Here is a 23376-nt window from a genome sequence, read left to right on the forward strand (position 1 = left end):
GGGACATACATGATAAAGTCACAGGCCTGGGCTCTCAGACATCACTGAAGTTTAAGTATTTGATTGAGGGAGCTGAATGGCATAGACAGATGAGACATTTCCAGAAAAGTAAACACCTTCCAACAGGATTTGAGAAGTGTTCTGTAACAAACCTGTATAGTCTGTATTCTCAGGTGACAAAGAAGAGAAACACAGAAACGCCACAGGTAGTTTGTGATGTGACAGCTGCCTTGTAAGCCTAGTGCTCTGTCACTCATGTCTTCCTCTGTCTGCTGCCTTCCAGCTCCCAAGTGTGAGACAGGAGGCAGTGGGAACACTGCTGTGCAGGAAGTGCTCTGTGGGTGATGTTCAGTTAGTGCTCTGTAGGTGACACTCTGTAGTGAGTGCTCTGAGGGCACCAACCACACAGAACAGGTGTGTAGTAGATGTGCACAGGAGTCAGGGCTCTGAGGAAAGGGATCTGGGAAAGCTGTGAAGGTGCAGCTCCAAAGATGTGCTAGAACCAAATAGAAGGAGCCTCAGTGTCAGAGAGGAAACCACCCCAGTGGACCTGTGCTGTCTGGAACTGTCAATGTGATGCTGCCATGGGTTCATCCTTCAGTGGGGGTCAGATATACTAAATGCAGGTGTAGGAGGAAAATAAGACAGAAAAGAAAATCCTTAGCATGAATTATACATACATATTGACAATAATGAAGATTGTGAGGGAATGAGGGACATGGAGGAACTGGGGGGAAAGAAAGTGTGGAGTGGAATTGATGTAAACACTAGTCATGTGTAAAATTCTCACAACAGTATTATAATAGAAAGCTTTAATAAAAAATCGATGCAACTTGCTTCTCATGAAAAACATTATTTTGGAGTTTGTCACCCAGATCTGTACAGCTCACTGGGTGAATATTATTCTCATTCCTACTGGGCAATGAAAATAGAACCCAAAGAAATTTGAAGTCTTGTGGGATCATTACCTTTGAGAATCATACAGCAACCAGAAAAGGGCTGGTTCTGCACAGGGCTGGACAGAAATCAAGGTGAAGCCTGCTGTGAGAACGGCTGTTGACTTGCCTGGCACCTCCACTCTTTCTCTGGTAGCCACCTGCCCTGCTGTACACTGCAGGGAGCCCACCCGCCGCCTTTTCCCTGGCTTGCCCATGCCCGACTATTATTCTGTCTCTCTGTGACTGTGCACCTGCACCAACACCTCTGCTTCAGAACAGTGGTTCCTTCTCCCAAGAGTGTGAAGCACATCTGGATCAAAGAAACAAGGAAGCTCTGGCTTGTAACGTCACAGTGCCCCCTTGTGGTATGTGTCTGGAAAGAGTGAAGTGGGGAAGAAATAGAAGAAATTACCATCAGGAGTGTGTGTGCTTAGAAAAAAGTAAAAGGAGCAGAGAGAAGAGAGTGACAGAGGGGTTTACACCCACTTTGTCTGACCCTTTTTTTCTAGCCAAGGGGGTCAATAATTGGAGCTCTTCAAACTTGCTTTCCAGAAACATCCAGCTGAATTCACTGTCTTGAATAATTGCCTTCCCAGAAATTATTTGGATCCTGGCTATCCTTAATTTTGGCAATTTCTTGCAACCAAGGGTTAAGAAGAGAAACTTGCAATATGATGAGTGCAGCAAAGGAGACCCATTTCTTTGTGGAAGTATCTGGAGAAGGGGGTGCAGTTGGGCTTGGCTATGCAACAGCGTTCTCAGTAGGGAGGGCTTCCTTTCTCCACTTTCACCCAGGGTTTCCCTGAGTCTTTAGGTATTCAGCCACAATGTGTAAACAGACTTGGAGCTTTTCTCTACCAACTGCCTGGTTCCAAATGAACACACAGAAGCTTAATTACTATATTAATTACTAAATGCTCAGTCAGATGTCCATACTTATATCAAGTCATTCTTTCTTTTAAATTCACCCATTTCTATTCACATGCCACATGGTCCATGGATTTACCATTATCTGACATATTGCTTCTTGGGCAGCTGGCTCATGTCTCTCTGGACTCTGCCCTTCTTCATCCCAATACCCAATTGATTATCCTGCCTAATTTTATCCTTCCTTGCTATTGGCCTAATAGCTTTATTATTAACCAATGAGAGTAATATATATTCATAGCATACAGAAGGATCAATCCACAGCAACAATGCCCTTAGGATACAAAGGAGACAGGGCACATACCTCTGCCCTTACTGGAGGCCTGTGCTCCCAGGGTGATGCTGATGCTCTGTGGATGCTCATCATACTGGTACATCAAGCAGCTAAAGATGCTCCCATCCGATATGGCTTCTACCTGCAATGTGTGCTTTAGAGAGTATGTCCCATCAGAGTTTCTTGTGGCCTGAGAGAGCCCAGGAGTCAGGATGTTGTACCCATTCTTAGCCCAGGTGAGTTGCACGTTTTGGGGGTAGAAGTGGTTGACATGGCAAGTCAGGTTCACTCTTTGAGGAGCATGATCACGAATCTCTGGGGGCTCAGTGGTGATCTTCAGTTTGGGGGTAACTAGTCAGGAACAATAAATGAACAGAGATGAAATCTTGGTACTGTCTTATTTCCCTGTCCCAAGGTCTCTCAGTCATTTAGATAAGATTCGACTAACTTGTGGCAGGGTCCCAAGAATTCCAAGATGACCTTGAACTCACTAGATAGCCAGGGATGACCTTGAGGTCCTGATCCTTCTGCCTCCACTAAGCCATCCCTTCAGCCCTTATTTTCTTTTCTTGTAATCCGGCCAGTTGAATTTGTGCTGCCTATATATTCATGGGTTTGGGACACTGGAGCATGCTTGACTTACCACGGCCACACCCTTGGGGAAACCTCACTCTCATTTCTTCAGAAACTATAACCTGTCAGGAGGTCCACAGCTAGAGGGCAAGGGTCCACGAGGACCTCCATTTCATGCTGGAATGTCAAGTGGTTTAATCTTGTGAGTTCACAAGTGAAGAGAGTCACAAGTTCACTCTCTTTTTAAATAAACAACTTTGTATATGTTTTATGTAAGACAAATAGGGACATGTAGATGTAACCAACTGTCTTATTAAATAAGAAACACAGAACCAATGCAAAGAAGAAAGCCAAGAGGTCAGAGCTAAGAGCTAAAACCTTACCCTTCCTCCTGCGGTGGTCCTACCTCTCCGAACCAGAGCTACTTCCTGTGTGTCTGTCTTTTTATAGTGTGTCTGTTCTGCCTTCTCATTGGTTGTAATCCCAACCACATGACCGCCTCGTCACGGCCTGTCTGTATAGACCTCCAGGTTTTCTATTGATTGGTATTGAGATTAAAGGCATGTGTATCCAATACTGGCTGTATCCCTGAACACACAGAGACTTACCTAACTCTGCCTACCAAGTGCTGGGACTACAAGCGTACGCCACCACTGCCCTGCTTTCCTATGGCTTGCTAATAGCTCTAACCCCCGGGCAACTTTATTTATTAACTTACAAATAACATTTGAATACAAATAAAATATCAACATAGGGACATGTATAAATGTTCATGAAATGTAGCTGGAAATACATAGGTATCTAATCTGGTAAGAGTTAAATATTCCATATCGTGACATCATGACATATAATTATAGGAGTTATTGAAGTTAATTGTACCACAAGATCATGGACTCTATAATCACAACGTCTACAAAAGTACCTGGCACACAGTAGCTGTTCATTGTTTATTGAGTGAATAATATTTTAAACAATGCTAGAGATTTCCCAGAACTCCAGATCCTATGCATAGAAGACAAGTACTCCAAGACTGAAGTATGTCCTCAGCCCCATTTTTTACTTATTTTATTTGATTTCACTGAGTTGTCCAGGCTGGCTTTGATCTCAATTTTAACCCTGACAAGACTGGAACTAATTATATCCCTATCTGTTCCCCAAGGAGCTGAGGTTAGTTACATGCTGTATATCACAGGCTCCAGATAATAATAATATTTATAAAGTTTTAAACATTAGCAATGATATAAATAGGATAAATATGTTTAGAGAGCTATGCTAGGTCCATACAATAGCAAGTCAAACATTCTTAAACAACTTACAGTGTGTTAGGCATGCTTCTTGGTATTCTAGAAGAACCCTGGTTTAATCGTGAGAGGAAACTTAAAGAATAGGTGTTGCTTTTATTCCAAATTTTTAGAGAAACTGAGACACAGAATATTTAAGACACATGGCCAATATTAGGCAGCCTACCAAATGATGCAGGTAAGAACAAAGCCCAGCTGGCCCGACTGTGTAACCTGTACTTTTAATCCATATTCATGTGTTCAAGGCTGGCAGTAATCAATTTCTAATCCCCATTTGTAAAATGGGGCGTTTGGCCAAACCTCATGCTACCAGTGTGGCCCCACCACAATATATCAGTGATCACTCACCTAGGAGCACTTGAGAAAGATTGATGGTCATTTTTAGGGGCTCATCAAGGTCTGCATGGATGACTTCACAGGTGATCTGAGAAAAGATATCTTGTTTGGCCAATGTCACTGATGACTTGCTTGTGGCATAGTAAACGTCTTTGCTGATAGGCACCACTTGTGGGGCTGAAGCTGGATGTTTATTATTGTTCTTAAACCAGTTAACACTGAGGTTCTTGGAGCTGAAAAGGCCAGCAGTGCAGGTAAAAGTCACTGAATTTGAAGTGGCTGTCCTCTGTTCTGGGCCCTTTAGAGAGATGAAAGGCTTCCCAGCTTAAAAAAACAAAAAACAAACAAACAAATAAAATCCAGTTGTTACTACCTTCTCAGTATTGGAAAAACCAATATACAACAGTACGTGAACCTTACAAAGACCTGTCCCATTAATAATGAAAACTGTCCTTTCTCCTGAGGTCATTCTTTCAGAGATATAGAGAAATGGCTCACTCAAGTCAAAATGCAGTCCCCTGCCCCCATGCTCAACAGAGAAGATACTACCCATGATACCTGACTTTGAGGAGAAAGCAAATTGGCCATAATGAGCAAACAGCAAATAAAATATGACTACTATGGGGGAATGAACATCCTCAGGAAACTCAACATGTGCAGAGATAGAAAAATGAGGAGCCATTCTAAAAGTGTGGTCAAAAGGGACATTTTGAGCTAAAACAAAAAATCTGTGTATAGTCATGGTGCATGAAGTTAATCCTTGCACCCAGGAGGCAGAGGCAGGCAGATCTTTGTGAGTCTAAGGCCGGCCTGGTCTACAGAGAGTGTAGGATAGCCAGGACTGTTACACAGAGAAATCCTGTCTCAAAAAACCAACAAAAGAAAACAAAAATAGGACAACTGAGGAATGAATAAAATCCCTCTGTGGAAGAGGACACAGTAATGTCATATGGGCCTGAGGAGAGAGAGTGCACATGCTTGGGCACATGCCAAAAAAATCGACCATATAACTCAGCTGTAATGCTCTTTGGCTGCCTGAGGCAGCAAGACTTTAGGAGGCTTAAGAAAACAGGTCTACTACAAGACTGCAACATTGCTATCCACATGTGCAGACCTAATTCTGTAGCTTGTGCAGTCTTTTACTCCTGGGTTTCTCTGATTCACATCTACCCCTGCACTGTGCCCATTCTCACAGGCTTAGTTCTGGATATGCAGCCTGTGCCTCACCTTTGCAGACTCAGTTCCCCACACCCGCCACACCGAACACTAGCTCCAGGAACACACCCCACATGCCCTTTCTGTCTAGGGCATCCTCTGACCCCCACCTGTCCTGTAGAATGTCTACACTCACAGGCATGTGTCTGGATACTTACCTCACATTCAGCCACTGCATACTGAGTTCCCCCGACCCACACCAACCCTGCATCCTCTCCACATTCCCAACCCTAATTCTACATGAGCTGATCATACACCAGATATTCCCAGCCTGCCTCCATTTATTCAGTCCCTGCACTGACCCAATCTAATGCAACCTAGAATCTCACAACAGACACACACAACCTAAGAAACAAGTCAGCATGCCAAGGATACATCACAAAAACACGTAAAAATATGAAAGGACAAGAAAGTATGCCCCTCTCTCCAAACCCACCAGCCCCACATAAATGCTCTCCAGGGTGAATCACATAGTTGAATCCCAGAACACAGAACTTAAAAGAACAATCACAAACTTTATCAAATAAATCATGAAACTTAAGGAAGACACAAAACCACATCTCAATGAATTTGAAGAGGAAAACAATAAATGCACAAGAAAATATCTGTAGCTGAATGAAATGAGGAAAAAACCCAGAAATCAGTATAGAAATATTGAAGAGAACTCAGACTGTAGCAAAGATAGAATTGAATAATAAATAACACAACTAGAAAACTCGGGGAAAGCCTTACAAATAGGATGGATCAAGTAGAAGATAAAAAAATATCATGTCTTGGAGGTAAAGTAGAACAATTAAAACACTCAATCAAATAATAATTATAAAAATTTAAAGCATATAAAAGGAACATTCAGAAACTATGGAACAACATAAAAAAACCAAATTTTTTAATCATGGAAACAGATGAAGGAGAAGAATCCAAGTCAATGGCTAAGACCACATCTTTAACAAGATCATAAGAGAAAACATCCCCAAACTCAGGGAAGGCACAACCACATAGATACAAGAACACACAGTCCAACAAATAGACAAGACCAGAAACCAAACTCCCCATGTGTGTTATAGTTAAAACATTAAATATACTGAACAAAGAGAGGGCACAAAAAGCATGAAGAGAAACATTCCTGACTCGCGTATGAAGGAAACCCCATCATATTAACTGCTCATTTCTCAGTGGAATTTAAAATTCAAAAGCCTGGAGCAATGCTCTTCAGCTTCTAAAGGACCACAAATGCCAATCTAGATTGGCATCTGTACCCAGAAAAATCTACCTGCAGTGGAAAGAAAGCCTCTCCATCATGAAGCAAGCTAAAATAATTCATGTCCATGAAAACAGCCCCGGAGAACACTGGGAGCAAGACTTCAACAGAAGAAAGAAATAAGCACCACCATGCGACTCTAGAGAGAGGACAAATGACCCCACAATTACCCCCTACCACGACCAGAACAGCTAAGATCAGGAAAAGAACTGACAACAAAGGCAGGTGAGGCGTGGGGAAAGGGAAACCCTCAGTCACTGGTGATGGAAATGCAAACTGTTCCTGTTCCTCAAAATCAGTGGAGAAAAGAACCCTGTGGGGGAATTCTCAAGAAGCTAAAAATAAATCTGCTCTATGACCAGCTCTACCGCTCTTTGGCATGTGCCCAAAGGATTCAACACCCTACCCCACAGATGCGTGCTCAACCAAGCTCAGTTTTGCTCTAGTCCCATAGTGAGGAGCTGAGAACAACCGAAAGTTGGGAGCACATTCCATCCGAGGATGTTTCATTCAGCCTCAGGCAGCCAGGCCTGTGACAAAGCACTCACCCCTAACATAGGGTCTCTGCCCTGGAGTAAGAAAGGTTGCCCTTCTCCTGGGGACAGTGGTTTACTTGTCATGCTGTGTGCCCCCCTACTGTGCTCAGACTGTGAGTTATATTCTAGGGTCCCAGCGACAAGAACCCTCCTTTCAGAGTCAAGTGGCAAGAGGAAGACAAGCAGTCCTGCAGTGACACAGGAAGACATGGTAGAGAGCTGTCCTGGGCCTGATGCCTTCTCCGTGGCACCTGAGGGGTTAGAAATCACGGCCAGGTACAGGGGCTCATTTCACCCACAACCCAACTCTGGAGGAGAGGATTGTTGCCTCTGCTTCCTGGGGGAGCAGAGACTCAGAGAGCTTTAGGAACTTGCTCCAAGTCACATAGTCTGTCAGTGACTGAGGAAGGTTTAGCAGGTTCGCCTGACATTGGATCCAGGACTCATTACTTGGTGTTATTCCTCTCTGTCTCTGTCTCTGTCTCTGTCTCTGTCTCTGTCTCTGTCTCTGTCTCTCTGTCTCTCTATCTCTGTCTCTCTCTCCCTCTCCCCTCTTCCCCCCTCTCTCTCTGACTCTTTCTCTCCCTTATCTATCACTATCCCTCTGTCCTTGTCCTTCTCTCCTCCCTCCTTCCCCCCCCCTTTCTCTTTTTTTGAGACAGGGTTTCTCGGTGTAGTTTTGGTGCCTGTCCTGGATCTCGCTCTGTAGACCAGGCTGGCCTCAAACTCACAGAGATCCACCTGGCTCTGCCTCCTGAGGGCTGGGATTAAAGGCATGCACCACCACCACCGCCCAGCTCTCTCTCTCTCTTCATATATATATATTTCATACTTCTAGACCTGATAGCCATGAGGTCCAGAGCTGACATCACAGAATTCAGACTCCTTCCTTACCACCAGGCACCCAGCCCCCCACCTCCATGTCACATGTTCTTTCTCTGATCCCTAAATCCCACTACCTCCCTCTCCCTAAATGCGTCTACTGTATGGAAAAGGTGCCACAGCCAAGGAAAGTTGCCTGGGACTCAGCTCCTGTCGAGAACAGGATTTTGCCACCTCTGAGTGCTGCCCTGTGTGGTCTGAGGGTCTCCATGGCCAAGACTCACCTGTAAATGCCAGCAGAAGTGTTGGCAGAAGAGGCCCCAGGACCAGAGCCTTCCAAAGTGTAGAAGCCATGGTAAGAATGTGCTGGGTGACAAGCCTGGATGAAGCTCTTTCTTCATGAGCCCGGGAGCCTCTGGCTGGTCTCTTCCCAACCTCGGCTGTCTTATATGTCTTTGTTGCTCACGCTTAGCAGAACCTGGACAGAAATTTGAACCACAGTGAGGGAAGTGGTCATTGTGGCTCAGGTCTCTCTCCATCCCCACAAGACCACAGCCACAGAAAGTTTACCATGTTGCCTGGGTGCTGATTTTCTGGAACCCCAAAAGCCAGACTAGGGAGGAACTTAACTCACCCCCAGCTTCTAGCCACAGGGCTGGTCTCTAATGCACTGAGCCTTAGACTCCCCCTTCCTGGAGGGACCAACACGTTCAACAGACATTACTGCCACTCAGAGTCTACTCTACTACAGCCCTAGGACAACTTCTGGAAATGCAGAATGGATGCTGAGTCCCAGAAAGGCAGGTCCAGTGAACCTTGTGAGTACAACCAGACACAAGGAAGATAGAACACGTACTTTAAAACCCAACCCTTGGTCTCCACTCAACTGGGCTCCAAATGTCGCCTGGGCATTTCCTGTTGCTCAGAATCATATAATATTCATCAAGCTACAGAAAAATGAACCCAAGCACAGCAGCCTGTTTCTCTGACTGACAGGGAAAAGCCCTCCCCTGGGTTTCTCACCATCCCTTCCTCTGCTGCGTTTGACTTCTCAGTTGGTCACTTGGACAGATGGTCTGTTTGTTGTGTGATGACTTTGGTTTGCTTTGTTTGTCGTAGTAGGAACTGATATAATGATTTTATGCATATTAAGCAATTATGCTCATAAGTGGATTCTAGATATAAAATAAAGAACAATCAGACCACAACCCATTGAACCATAGAGCTATATATATAGCATGGAGGTCCCTAGGACGACTGTGGCTTATAATAAATTTCGGTTTTACTCAATTATTGAAAAAAAATAGCCAAATGAATGGAAACACATGAACTATGAACCAAAGGCTGAGGGGCCCCCAGCTGGATCAGGCCCTCTGAATAGGTGTGACAGTTGATTGGCTTGATCAGTTTGGGAGGCAACTAGGCAGTGGGACCAAGTCCTGTGCTCATTGCATGAGTTGGCTGTTTGAAACCTGGAGCTTATGCAGGGACACTTGATTCAGTCTGGGAGAAAGGAACTGGACCTGCCTGGACTGAGTCTACCAGGTTGAGCGCAGTCCTCGGGGGAGGATTTGCCCTGGGGGAGGTGGGAATGGGGGTTGGGGGCAAGGGGAGGGAGTGGGAGGGGGGAGAATAGGGGAACCCGTGGCTGATATGTAGAACTGAATGGTATTGTAAAATAAAATAAATAAAATAAAAAAAAAACCCAAACAAACAAGTAATTATGCTATTACCGAGATACAATGCCAACCTTAACTGATTTTATCTTCTTCCCCTATGACAAGTAATTTGAGATGAAAGACGCTGCATGCATATCCTGGGTGCATAGAAAAAATACCATAACAATAAGGAGACCCTTGGTGTCAACTGTGTCCTCAGAAGTGATGATGAAGCAGGCCCAGCTTCTGTCCCCTCTCATACCGCATCCCCCTCCCCATAGTGTCCACTCAGCTAATGTGAGAGGGGACTGAGTGGAATTATCAGCCTTAGAAGGAAACCTTTATGGAAGTTTCTCCCTTTCTTCCAACTACCATCACTCAACTAAGCAGGGCACTCCAAGAAAGAGAACTCCCAGAGACCCAGGTGCTCCCAGGAGGAAGAAGTGGGTCCTCTCTCTTCTGGTACAGGTTTACTGGACTAGATCTTCCTGCCCTGTTGATCAAGGGGAGAAAGGAGGAAGTGAGAAGAGGCAACCTAGTGGGGAAATAAAATGGAAAGAGAACAGCTTGCTTCCTGGGGGCAGAGTGATGGGGAGTGAGGGGGAGGGAGGTGGAGAAGCCTGTGTACAGGAAGAACACATTCTGGGGTACTGGCTCCCCACAAGAGGTCCCAGAAGCAAAGATTCAGCATGGACTCCAAGGTTGGAGCAGTTGAGCTGAGTCAGATAACCTAATCCAGGCAGGATGACAAAGGACACAGACCCTTTAGGGATGAAGGTGTGGGTCACTTCTCCAGGAAAAGAGCCAAGACTGGCTGAGGTGCTTGCTGAGGATGGAGGAAATGCAGAATGGGTAGTAGAGGAAGGTAATTATAAATACATGCTAAGACCACTTGATCAGATGCAGACTTGAAGATTATAATTGACATGAGTGTTTCTGCCATATTTTGCTAGGAATCTATTTGTACAGTTATTTGTGTTTTCCTTCAATTTCTTTATCATGTAATGTAACATCAATTAAGAGAATATAGTGATTCTCTTGTTTAAGTTTGAGATACTAAAAGAATGTCTCTCAAGAGACATTTCCCCTATTCTAAAATTTATAGTGTTTGTGATTGTACCAGGGATAGTTATATTAGACATAATTATGACCCTGTAAAATGTATAATGTTTATTTTATTGTACATGGGATAGTTAAACCAAATTAGTCATAATTATTATCTGATGATTGTTATCATTTAGAAATTTTTTTTTTTTTTTTTTTTGGTTTTTCGAGACAGGGTTTCTCTGCGTAGCTTTGCGCCTTTCCTGGAGCTCACTTGGTAGCCCAGGCTGGCCTCGAACTCACAGAGATCCGCCTGGCTCTGCCTCCCGAGTGCTGGGATTAAAGGCGTGCGCCACCACCGCCCGGCTAGAAATTAAGCATGACATAAGGAGATAGATTGTATGTCAACTTGACAAGAGGTGGACTTGTGTTGGTTATTCTTGGTTGTCAACATGAATACACCTGGAATTTATTAAAACCCAAGTGACTGAATTCACCTGTGAGGGGTTTTCCTTAATTTAGGAATTGGAAGTGGGAAGACCATCTTTTAATCCAGATCTTTTGATGTGGGACGATCCACCTTTGCTCTTGGCCACACCTGCTGCTGGCAACCTCTGTGAAGATGTGAAAGGAGGAAGCTTGCTCTCTTTGCCTCCTTGCCCTCACTAGTGTCTGGGTGGGAGCTCCACCACAACCCCTAGCACCTTGGTATCCCTAGACCCCAGAGTCTGGAATGTTTGGAACAATTCCTGTGGAAGATCCTGTAGCAGGAATCTTAAAAGGTCTTATTAATTAAATCAAACCTGAGGCCAGTTATTGGGGTGAACACTGGAAGATCAGAGAGACAGAACAAGCCACAGCTATCCTCACCTGGCCAACTTCTCATCTTATCTTGTTTCCTCAGACTGGAAGCCTCTGAGTCCTCATCCAGAATGAATCACAGCTGAACTGCTGCTAGAAGCCTGAAAGCTTGCCCAGCCAAAATGCTTAACCAGGCAAATGCTTCTAGTTTCTGGTTCTCAAGCCTTATATACCTTTCTGCTTTCTACCATCACTCCCTGGGATTAAAGGCTCACATTCTGGGATTAAAGGTGAGAGTCACCATGCTTGGCTGTATCCTTGAACAGATGGATTTCTGCCTCTGGAATGCTAGGATTAAAGGCGTGTGCTGCCACTGCCTAACCTTTATGTTTAATATTGTGGCTGTTCTGTCTCTGACCCCAGGTAAGTTTATTAGGGCAAACAATATTTTGGGGAACATAATACCACCACAAGATCCACCTCAACTCCTCTCTCCATCTCTTTCCCTAAACCTGCCCCTTCAAGGGCCTGCCAAACACAGCTCCTCCCCAAACCCTCCATTTCAAAGCTGCCAAACAGAACTCCTCCCCCAGAGAGGCTCAAGACCACTTCCACGGGGCATATAAGTGTCATTGCATAAAACAGACACATGGTTCTTCCCGTCTCGTGTCCCTGTCTCCTCTCTGTAGGCCGGGGAATCGCCCAGGAGTGCTTCTTTACCCATTAAACCTGGGCTTTCCAACTTGGTCTGATTCAGTTTGCTGTGTCATCAGAGAGGCCTACAGGAAGCCTAAAACTTATCAACTGGCAAGTCCATTCCTTCACTTGTTTGTAGCCTACGTCTTCAGAATTCCAGCACATAATGAAGACCAGCTGAGGCATCTAGCCTCATGGACTGAACAATTACTGGATTCTTGAACCTTCTGTTGGTAGATAGAATGTGTGTGTGTGTGTGTGTGTGTGTGTGTGTGTGTGTGTATCATATATCTATCCATCCATTCATCCATTCATCCATCCTCCATCCATCCATCCATCCATCTGTCGATCTTTCTTTTTCTTTCTTTCTTTCTTTCTTTCTTTCTTTCTTTCTTTCTTTCTTTCTTTCTTTCTTTCTTTCTTTCTTTCTTTCTTTCTTTCTTTCTTTCTAAATGCCCTTGTTGTGAACATATTTACAAACTTAAGGAGACTAATGCATTTGATTAACTTAATTCACCAATTAAGAGGGACAGGTTTGGTGATTCTGTATATAAAACCTTCTACAATTTGTGGAAAAATAAGGAAAACAACAAATAAAGAGTAAAAACATCACTGAGTACATTATAATTTCTGACCTCAGACTATAGTACATATCTATAGTGATAAAGGCAGTCCAGTACTGGCATAAAAATAAAAGAGAGATCAATAGAGAGGAATAGAAGGCCCGGGAATAAAAAGTAAAAGCTATGCCTACTTAATTTTTGACAAAGGAAGCAAAATTGTACATCGGAAAAAGGTAGTCTATTCAATAAATGATGCTGGCAAAACTTGATTTCTACCTGTAGAAGAATTAGACTCTTATCTTTTATCTTGTAGAAAGATCAAATCAAAATACATGAAACACCTTAAATTAAAACCTGGGACTGAAATTTCCAGAAGAAAACATATTGGAGATCCTGGAGAGACAAGAACTTGTTGAGTAGACCGCTCACCACACAAGAACCAACCCCAAGTCTCAACAGTTGGGACTGCATGAACATAAAGGTTTTCTTCAGCAAAGGCAACAGTCAGCAGGCAAACAGCCCAAAGAGTGGAATAAAATCTTTACCAGCTACACTTCAGACTCTGGACAAAGATCCAGAATTTATAAAGAACTGCATAATTTAAATACCAAGGAAACAAAACTGCCAATCAACAAATGGGCAAAAGAACTAAGTAGAAAGTTTTCAACAAAAGAGACACAAATGGCCAATAACTATTTATTGAAGTGTTACTATTTTTAGCCATTAGTAAAATGTAAATTAAAATTACTTGGAGATACCACCTCACTCCAGTGATAGTGGCTGTCATCAACAAATCTGACAAAAATGTTGGAGGGGATGTGGAGAGAAAGGACCCTAGTCACTGTTGGCTGAGATACAAATTTATGCAGCCATTGAGGAAATTAGTTTTGAGATTTCTCAAAAAAAAATTACAAATAGAACTACTGAATGACCTAGGTATTTCACTTTTGGGTATATACCAGACAACATCACACCCTCCGAAAGAGTTTTTTGCACCCATGGGTTATTGCTGGTTTATTCACTATAGCAAAGAATGGGAATCAACCTAGTTGTACATCAATAGTGAATGGATAATGAAAATTGGGATACACACACACAGACACACACTCACTCCCACACACACAACCTATATGAATGCACTATTCAGCTTTGAAGAAAAATGTATTCATAAATTTGAAGGAAAATGAGTGGACTTCTCATGTATAATCGTAAGTGAGATCAAAAATCTCAGATAGAAAAAACTGTATATCTCTCTCATATGTGGAATCTAACAACAATATATGAATATATGTAAACAAAGTAGAAAAGAGAACAGAAAGGCTAAATATAAGGAAGAGGAAGGAATGAATGCAGGTGGTGGAGATGAGTTATGAAACAGGACATAAAGTTAATTGTTTTACATCCACTGCTGTCATGGATATTTTTATTTTGATGGTAAATAAGTGTATGAAATATATTCAGTAGTGAAAGTGTTAAGTCCACTGAAGGTATACAACTTTCATTCCAATTGAATAGTCTAACTATAGAAAAGTTCATTGAGCTGTCTAGAGGTTGGGTCTGGTTAACTTTGGTGTGTGTGTGTGTGTTTTTGTAAGGTTTTTTTTTAACTTTTGAGATCTTTTTCATTTGAAAGTTATCTTAATGCTATTAAATTCACAAATATGCTAATTTTTATTACCCAATCCTAATTTTCTAAAACACACATTGCAAACATACAGATATCTATTCTCTCCACATATCAGCGCCCATTCATCATGGTTTTGGAAATGGGGAGAATAGATTCCCCTTAAATTGCAAGTCAGTAGGTGTTTCTTTACAATTAACTTTAGCAAAATTCATACAAAATAGTAATTAACAATGATCTTCTTTACTTGTTAACTCACAAGGAAACACCTTCAAAACTTCATTTTTATTAAAGTTTCTGTACTAAAATGTAGAAAAACTGAACTACACAAATACTGAAAAGTTAAAAATTCCTTAATTTTTTATTCCTGGTACCACTACCACAACTTACAGGGCAATATACCTGATGTAATGAAAAGAAAAAGAAAAAGAAAAAGCTACAACAGATAAAGACCTCAGGAATGTACATCTGATTGACACTACATTGCATGAATCAATAGCTGCACTTTTTGCAAACTGTGGCTATGACAGTCCTGAACAAGAAGGGTTTCCTGTTTAAGCTGCAGTAACTTTTCTGACTATGGATCATTGTTCCTTCTGTGGCATATTTTTACAGTTCCTCTAATGCATTTAGGACGACTGTCTCAAAGTAACCTGCAGCTTTCCTGACAACTCCTCGCTCTCTCTCCTGCTAAGAACTGGAGCCCTTTTCTGCTGGTTTTTTTTTTAAACCTTCTGCTACCATATCCACCACTTCTACCACCAGATCCATAGCCACCACCATAGGGACTGCCTGAGCTTCTTCCACCAAAACTTCCCCCTTTCATGGGCCCATAATTTGATTGCTGTTGTCCACTATAATTTCCAAAGTCATTATAGTTCCTACCACCACCATAGTTACCTCCACCAAAACTTCCTCCTTCATTGTAACCATCGTATCCTCCTCCACCACCACCATATCCACCACCTTGGTTTCCATATCCTGGTCCACAACCACCATAGCCTCCTCTTCTACTGTAACCAGGACCACCACCATAGTTGCCACCATCACCTCCAAATCCATTATATCCACCATCACCACCTCCATAACTATCTCTGCTGCCACCACCTCCACCACCATAGCCTCCTCTTCCACCAAAGTTTCCACCACGACCAAAATTACCTCCATCACCTCCAAAGTTTCCTCCACGACCCATAAAGTTTCCAGATCCACCTCCACAACCTCTCTGTGATCCAGCAGACTGCATCTCTTGTTTAGAAAGGGCCTTTTTCACTTCACAATTATGCCCATTAATAGTGTGGTATTTCTGAACAACAGTTTTATCAACTGTGTCATGATCATCAAAAGTTACAAAAGCAAATCCTCTCTTTTTTCCACTCTGCCTGTCTTTCATAACTTCTATGGTTTCAATTTTGCCATACTTTTCAAAGTAGTCTCTCAGATTATATTCTTCTGTATCTTCTTTAATACCACCAACAAAAATTTTCTTCACGGTTAAATGGGCACCAGGCTTTACAGAATCCTCTCTAGAAACAGCTCTCTTTGGTTCCACCACACGCCCATCAACCTTGTGTGGCCAAGCACACATTGCAGCATCCACCTCTTCAACACAAGAGTAGGTCACAAAACCAAAGCCCCTGGAACGTTTTGTTTGGGGATCTCTCATTACCACACAGTCTGTAAGTGTGCCCCATTTCTCAAAATGTTCTCTTAAGCTATCATCTGTGGTTTCAAAGCTCAGACGACCAATAGACAGCTTCCTCAACTGTTCTGGTTCCTTTGGATCATGGCCCTCCATTTTGAGACCGGACTTGCCTCTTCCAACTTGAGTTCAATATGGGCGTAAGTTTTTTATAATAAAGTTTACTTTAAAATTTTAGATATAAAGGAAGAAATAAATTAAACAGTACAAAGAATCAACATTTCTGAGAGGTAGTTCTTTGAGAAGATAAAGATTGACAGACCCATAAACCAATTAACTGAAAGAGTGGAGATAACTCAAAAGAACCATATATGAACAGGAAAACATTTTAATAGACACCAAAAAGATTAAAAAGATTGTAAAGGAATAACTTTAAAATTTATACTCCATTATGTCAGAAAATAAGTAGACAGAATTTTGTATTCTCTCAGACCACCAAAGTTAAACCAAGAAGAGACCAACAGCTTAAATAGAACCATAAAAAATAAGGAGATGGAAGCAGAACTAACAATAAAAAAACTGACCAAAACAGAACAATCCAGGCCAAGACAGATTCACAACAGAATTGTACCAAACTGTCAAAGATCTACCACAAAACTTCCTCAATTATTTTTTAAAAATAGAAAGGGAAGTAACATTTCCAATCTCTTTCCACAAAGCCAATGTTACACTGTATACAAATCAGGCAAAGATACAATAATAAAGAAAACTATAGGTTAATATGCATGGTGAACATAGATGCAAAAATCCTCAAAAAACTAATTGCTAACTGAATATGGGTATGCAATTAAAAAACCACCCACCATTATCAAGTTGACTTTCTCCTGGAGATGCAAGGATTGATAAGTAATTCAGTTCATTTAATAGATCATATGGATGTCAAGACAAAAATCATATGCTCATTTCTATAGATGCCAAAAAGGTCTTTGACAAAAATTCACTAAGTGTTCATAATATAAGTTGTAGAAGGACATCAGCAGACTCACATCAACAAAAATAAAGGCCCCATGTGACAAACCCACAGCCAACATCATCTTAAATGGAGAAGAACGTGAAGCCATCCTGTTACAATCAGGAGTGACAAGGCTGGTCACTCTCCCCACTCTTGCAATAGTGTGCTTGGGGCACTAGCGAGAGTAATAAAGAGGGGGCACAAATAGAGTGGGGCTCGAGTCAGGAAAGCAGTTGGACTACCCCTATTTGCATAAGATATGTAATGATGAAGTCTTTATATGACTAATAAAAGGGCATACTTAATTTTGGCTGTTTCTGTACATATTGGAATGAGCATACAAGTTTTGTCTTGAAGTCCATTTATATGATTTATACATCTATACATAACCGATTCCAAAGTTCCATCAGGAAGCTTCTAGAAATTGTCAGCAATTTCAGCAAAATGATAGAATACGCCAGGCGGTGGTGGCGCACGCCCTTAATCCCAGCACTAGGGAGGCAGAGCCAGGCGAATCGCTGTGAGTTCGAGGCCAGCCTGGGCTACCAAGTGAGCTAAAGGAAAGGAGCAAAACTACACAGAGAAACCCTGTCTTGAAAAACCAAAAAAAAAAAAAAAAAAAAAGATAGAATACAAGATCAACTTACAAAAAAAAAAAAAAAAACTATATACCCATAACAACAAAGAAAGCTGCCTCTCCATCTCTGATTTTGATATTGTCTTGCTTTCAGCCCAGCTCTGGGACAGGCACCATGTAATCTTAGAGTAATCACTGTAGAAACTCAACTGTGTCCCAGTGTTCAGATGCCACCCAGGAGCCAAGGAAGGAAAGCTTGTATCTCTCATTGATCGATGAAACAAATTAAAAATGGAAGTTTGCCTGGGGTCACACAGAGAGGCTCTGGCCACACTGACCCTGTGGTAGGACACTGGTCCATTCAACTGCAAAGTTCACACATAAGCTCCAAGAGCTGGGGAGGGGACATGCAGAGAGGGACATACTTGATAAAGTCACAGGCCTGGGCTCTCAGACATCACTGAAGTTTAAGTACTTGATTGAGGGAGCTGAATGGCATAGACAGATGAGACATTTCCAGAAAAGTAAACACCTTCCAACAGGATTTGAGAAGTGTTCTGTGACAAACCTAAGGTCTGTATTCTCAGGTGACAAAGAAGAGAAACACAGAAACGTCACAGTTCGTTTGTGATGTGACAGCTGCCTTGTAAGCCTAGTGCTCTGACTGTCACTCATGTCTTCCTCTGTCTGCTGCCTTCCAGCTCCCAAGTGTGAGACAGGAGGCAGTGGGAACACTGCTGTGCAGGAAGTGCTCTGTGGGTGATGTTCAGTTAGTGCTCTGTAGGTGACACTCTGTAGTGAGTGCTCTGAGGGCACCAACCACACAGAACAGGTGTGTAGTAGATGTGCACAGGAGTCAGGGCTCTGAGGAAAGGGATCTGGGAAAGCTGTGAAGGTGCAGCTCCAAAGATGTGCTAGAACCAAATAGAAGGAGCCTGAGTGTAAGAGAGGAAACCACCCCGGTAGATCTGTGCTGTCTGGAACTGTCAATGTGATGCTGCCATGGGTTCATCCTTCAGTGGGGGGTCAGATATACTAAATGCAGGTGCAGGAGGAAAATAAGACAGAAAAGAAAAAACCTAGTATGAATTATTAACAGGTCATATGTATGTGAGTATACACACATACATATATGACAATAGTAAAGAGATTGTGAAGTTGAGAGGGAAAGGGGGTCATGGGCACTGTTTGGGGGAAGTGTGGAGTGGAAATAACATAATTGCAGTAGTCCTGTATACAAATATCAAAATAGTAATAAAATTTAAAAAATGTTTCAAGAAATGATACAACTTGCTTCCTGTGAAAAAGCATTATTTTGGAGTTTGTTGCCCAGATCTGGACATCCCACTAGGGGGATATTTTTCTTATTTCTACTTGTCGACCAAATTAGGACCCAAGAATATTTGAAGGTTTGTGGGATGATTACCTTTAAGAATTCTTTCTTTTTTTTTTAATTAAGAGATTTTTCTTTCTTTCTCTCTCTCTCTCTCTCTCTCTCTCTCTCTCTCTCTCTCTCTCTCTCTCTCTTTTTGGTTTCTTTGAGACAGGGTTTCTCTGTGTAGCTTTGCACTCAGGCTGGCCTTGAACTCACAGAGATCCGCCTGCCTCTGCCTCCCGAGTGCTGGGATTAAAGGTGTGCGCCACCACCGCCCGGCGAGATTTTTCTATTTGTTCTACATATCAACCAGGGATTCCCCTGTCCTCCTTCCTCACACCCCCAGCCTTCCCCACAACCCACCCCCCATTGCCAACTCCTCCAAGGCAAGGTCTCCCATGGAGAGTCAACAGAGCCTGGTACATTCAGTTGAGGCAGGTACAATACCCTCCTCCCTGCACTAAGGCTGAGCAAAGTGTCTCAGCATAGGCATTAGTTTCCAAAAAGCCAGCTCATGCACCAAAGACAAGTCTTGGTCCCACTGCCTGGGGGCCTCCTAAACAGTTCAAGCTAAACAACTGTCTCATTTATCCAGAGGGCTTAGTCCAGTTCCAATGGGGCTTCTCAGCTATTGGTCCACAGTTCATGTATTTCCACTAGTTTGGCTAGTTGTCTCTGTACTTTTTCCAATCATGTTCTCGACATCTCTTGCTTATATAATCCCTCCTCTCTCTTGTCAATTGGACGCCTGGAGCTTGGCCATGGATCTCTGCATCTGCTTCCATCAGTCACTGGATGAGAGTTCTCTCATGACAGTTAGGGTGTTCGGCTATCTGATCACCAGAGTAGGGCAGCTCAAGCACTCTCTTGACCATTGCCAGTAGTCTATAGCGGAGTCATCTTTGTGGATTCCTGGGGGCCTCCCTAGCATTCTGCTTCTTCCTATTCCCATGGTGTCTTCATTTATCAAGGTATCTCTTTCCTTCTTCTTCTACTCAGTTCCTGATTCAGCTAGGACCTGTTGCTGGAGGGCTTCTCTCCAGGTTCCCCAAACCCCGCAGTCCCACAATCCACTTATAAAATAATCACTCAGACTCTTATATCACTTATAAACTGTATGGCCGTGGCAGGCTTCCTGCTAACTGTTCTTTTATCTTAAATTAACCCATTTCTATAAATCTATACCTTGCCACGTGGCTGGTAACTTCCCGGCATCTTCACATGCTGCTGGTCATGGCGGTGGCTGCAGTGTCCCTCCCCTCAGCCTTCCGCTTCCCAGAATTCTCCTCTCTCCTTGTCCCACCTACTTCCTGCCTGGCAACTGGCCATCAGTGTTTTATTTAGATATAGAGCAATATCCACAGCACTTCCCCTTTCTTCTTTTTTTTAAAAAGGAAGGTTTTAACTTTAACATGGTAAAATTACATATAACAAAACAATTACCGAGCAAGAATTATAGTTACAATATTAAAGAAGATGTCTTATCTATCTTATATTTGTGAGTTTAAGGTTTTATAGCTAACTTATCTTTTATCATAACTGAGGAAATTACAACTATCTAGTTTTCAACCACATCAAAGACCTGAGAAGGAACATAATGGTCCCTAAGAAATGGTAGATGGATGCAAGCAACTTTCGGGAATCTTGCAAGAGTAGACCAAGACAGCTGGCAGCCTGGACAGTCACCTAATGTTTCTCAGCATTGTTGGTGCATTCAAATTGGCTATAGGCCTAGAGTATCTGACAGACCATTTTCAGAAGCAGGAATTCTGAGAGACCATCTTACCCTGTCTTGGCAGAGTACAGTGGTCGCTTTCCTTGTGTCCCGCTTGTCCAGGAAGGACAGCATTGCATTTGTACTGTCAGCCGTCAAGGCAAGGACAGTTCTTTGTCCAGTAGGCCATTTTGTGCCAAGAAGACAAACTTCCAAATGGAAATGTCTTAGAAGCCCAACATTCTCTCGGGGTCAAATTGGTGCAGCCAGGAGCAATTGTGTCTCGCGTCAACAGAATTCTGTTATTTAAATGCCATATTCTCCAGGTCTATGAAGTGTTTGAAGATTACCTATCTATCTGAAATATATCTATGTATACCTAGAAGACTTAAATAACATGGCTACAAATATGGTTATCATAGATGACTAATTATTAATCTATTTCTTAATTATCCATTACAATTTTAAATGAGTTACATAAACATAATACCTCAAACAAGAATAGAAACATATATATAGTATAACAAAATTAACTTAAAGTTTGTATCAATAAACTAAAATTTATACCAATGTAAAACATTTTAAACAAGTTGTTCTTTAAAAGTAGGTTCATTAATCTACCCTTTTATCTTATCATCTCCATATCCTCCTATATATCTAATCATATCCCCTTTTTCTTTTTTAGAAAGAGATCACTTTTATAATCAACCTATTTTAAATAAAAATATTGGTTTTTCTCTGTCCCACACCAGAGGGCTCTTCTGATTTGGGACACAAGAATCTCTTAACCATTTTTTTTAAAGCAATATGTCTGAGTTTAGAGGGGGAGTGAGCCAATTCCACCTCTAAAGCCAGCTTGGTATATTTGGGAATTTGGGTGTAGCATCTCTTACTACTTCCTGCTGGAGGGGGGCGCTGTATCTTATGGGGACGCAAAGGAAATTTTAAGCCTATGGGGTAGTCCTTGAGGCTGTATTGTGTGAACCAGTTGCCTTGAAACCGCTCTGGATGTTGGATCATCTGGGCCATGGTGTCACCGGAGGCCTTTCAGGGGGTCTTGGCTGGTGAAACCTGATGTATCTTAATCTGGAACAAATACACAGCCTCTGGCTTTCTGTGGAAACAAAAGCAGAACCTCTTTTCCAAAGTAACATATCCTTAAATCCAAATTTTGAAGTCAAGGTACCTTTAAAATATACATTTTGGCATAACTCAACAGCTTTTGCAATCAAATGTTTTTCTTCAGTTACGAATAACAAAGAGAACATAATCCAGATTCTCTGTGTGGTAGCCATCTTTACGTGGCTTATTTTTTATATTACCTTGAGCTTATTGGTTTAAACTGCACCATTTTAAGACTGAAACTGCGGTGTGGCTGCTGGCTCCGCCCACTTTAGCTTTCCAACATAGCAGTGGTACGTTTTCCGCCAGCTCTGGGAGTCATCAAGTCTCAGAAATAGTGGGTCTAAGCTTTTATCAAAGCAGCGTGTAGCCCAGAAACCTTTTTTTTTTTTTTTAAATACTAGTAAAGACTAAATCTACTACACAGCGTAATGTGCCGCTGGCAGACTCCTCATTCCCGCCATACTGCCGGTCAAACACACACGCCAGGAACCCGCCAGTGTTCAAACCTGCGGTTTGCAGCTTCTAGCTGCCCATATGAGACAAGAAGCAGGAACCTGGTTTTGGCTCTGTTTAGAATTGGTTATTAAATATTTTAAGGTTTAAGGTAGAAATTCGAGCCGTTGGGCGCCATTTGTTGCTGGAGGGCTTCTCTCCAGGTTCCCCAAACCCCGCAGTCCCACAATCCACTTATAAAATAATCACTCAGACTCTTATATCACTTATAAACTGTATGGCCGTGGCAGGCTTTCTGCTAACTGTTCTTTTATCTTAAATTAACCCATTTCTATAAATCTATACCTTGCCACGTGGCTGGTAACTTCCCGGCATCTTCACATGCTGCTGGTCATGGCGGTGGCTGCAGTGTCCCTCCCCTCAGCCTTCCGCTTCCCAGAATTCTCCTCTCTCCTTGTCCCACCTACTTCCTGCCTGGCAACTGGCCATCAGTGTTTTATTTAGATATAGAGCAATATCCACAGCAAGGACCTGCTGCTCCCCTAAGCTCTCTTTCCCTCAACCCTTGTCCTCCATTACCCCCCTCACCCCCAGTTTGCTCATGTAGATCTCATCCATTTCTCTGTCGTTGGGTGATCCCTGTGTCTTTCATAGGGTCCTCTTTAATAGGTAGCCTCACTGGAGCTATGAGTTACTGTCTGTTTATCCTTTGCTTTACATCTAATATCCACTTATGAGTTAGTACAACCATGTTTGTCTTTCTGAGTCTGGTTACATCACTCAGGTTGATATTTGCTAGTTCCATCCATTTGCCTGCAAATCTCATGATGTCATTGTTTTTCTCTGCTGAGTAGTACTTCATTGTGTACATGTACCACATTTTCTTTATCCGTTCTTCAGTTGAAGGGCGTC

General features: G+C 42.5%; 1 pseudogene and 1 gene segment (V, D, J or C); both read right to left on the reverse strand.

Moving 5' to 3' along the window:
* Positions 1-9355, reverse strand: part of LOC102910285 (Ig mu chain C region secreted form-like) — a 32614-nt gene extending 23259 nt beyond the window's left edge. Inside the window, 4 exon segments of the C gene segment in view lie at positions 2170-2490; positions 4362-4673; positions 8465-8658; positions 9204-9355. Of these exon segments, the coding sequence occupies positions 2170-2490; positions 4362-4673; positions 8465-8534 (703 nt within the window).
* A 5548-nt stretch (positions 9356-14903) lies between these two features.
* On the reverse strand, positions 14904-16401 carry LOC102903104 (heterogeneous nuclear ribonucleoprotein A3 pseudogene; annotated as a pseudogene).
* Positions 16402-23376: the final 6975 nt, after the last annotated feature.

This window comes from Peromyscus maniculatus, chromosome 4 (genome assembly GCF_049852395.1).
Source record: "Peromyscus maniculatus bairdii isolate BWxNUB_F1_BW_parent chromosome 4, HU_Pman_BW_mat_3.1, whole genome shotgun sequence".
Taxonomy (NCBI): domain Eukaryota; kingdom Metazoa; phylum Chordata; class Mammalia; order Rodentia; family Cricetidae; genus Peromyscus; species Peromyscus maniculatus.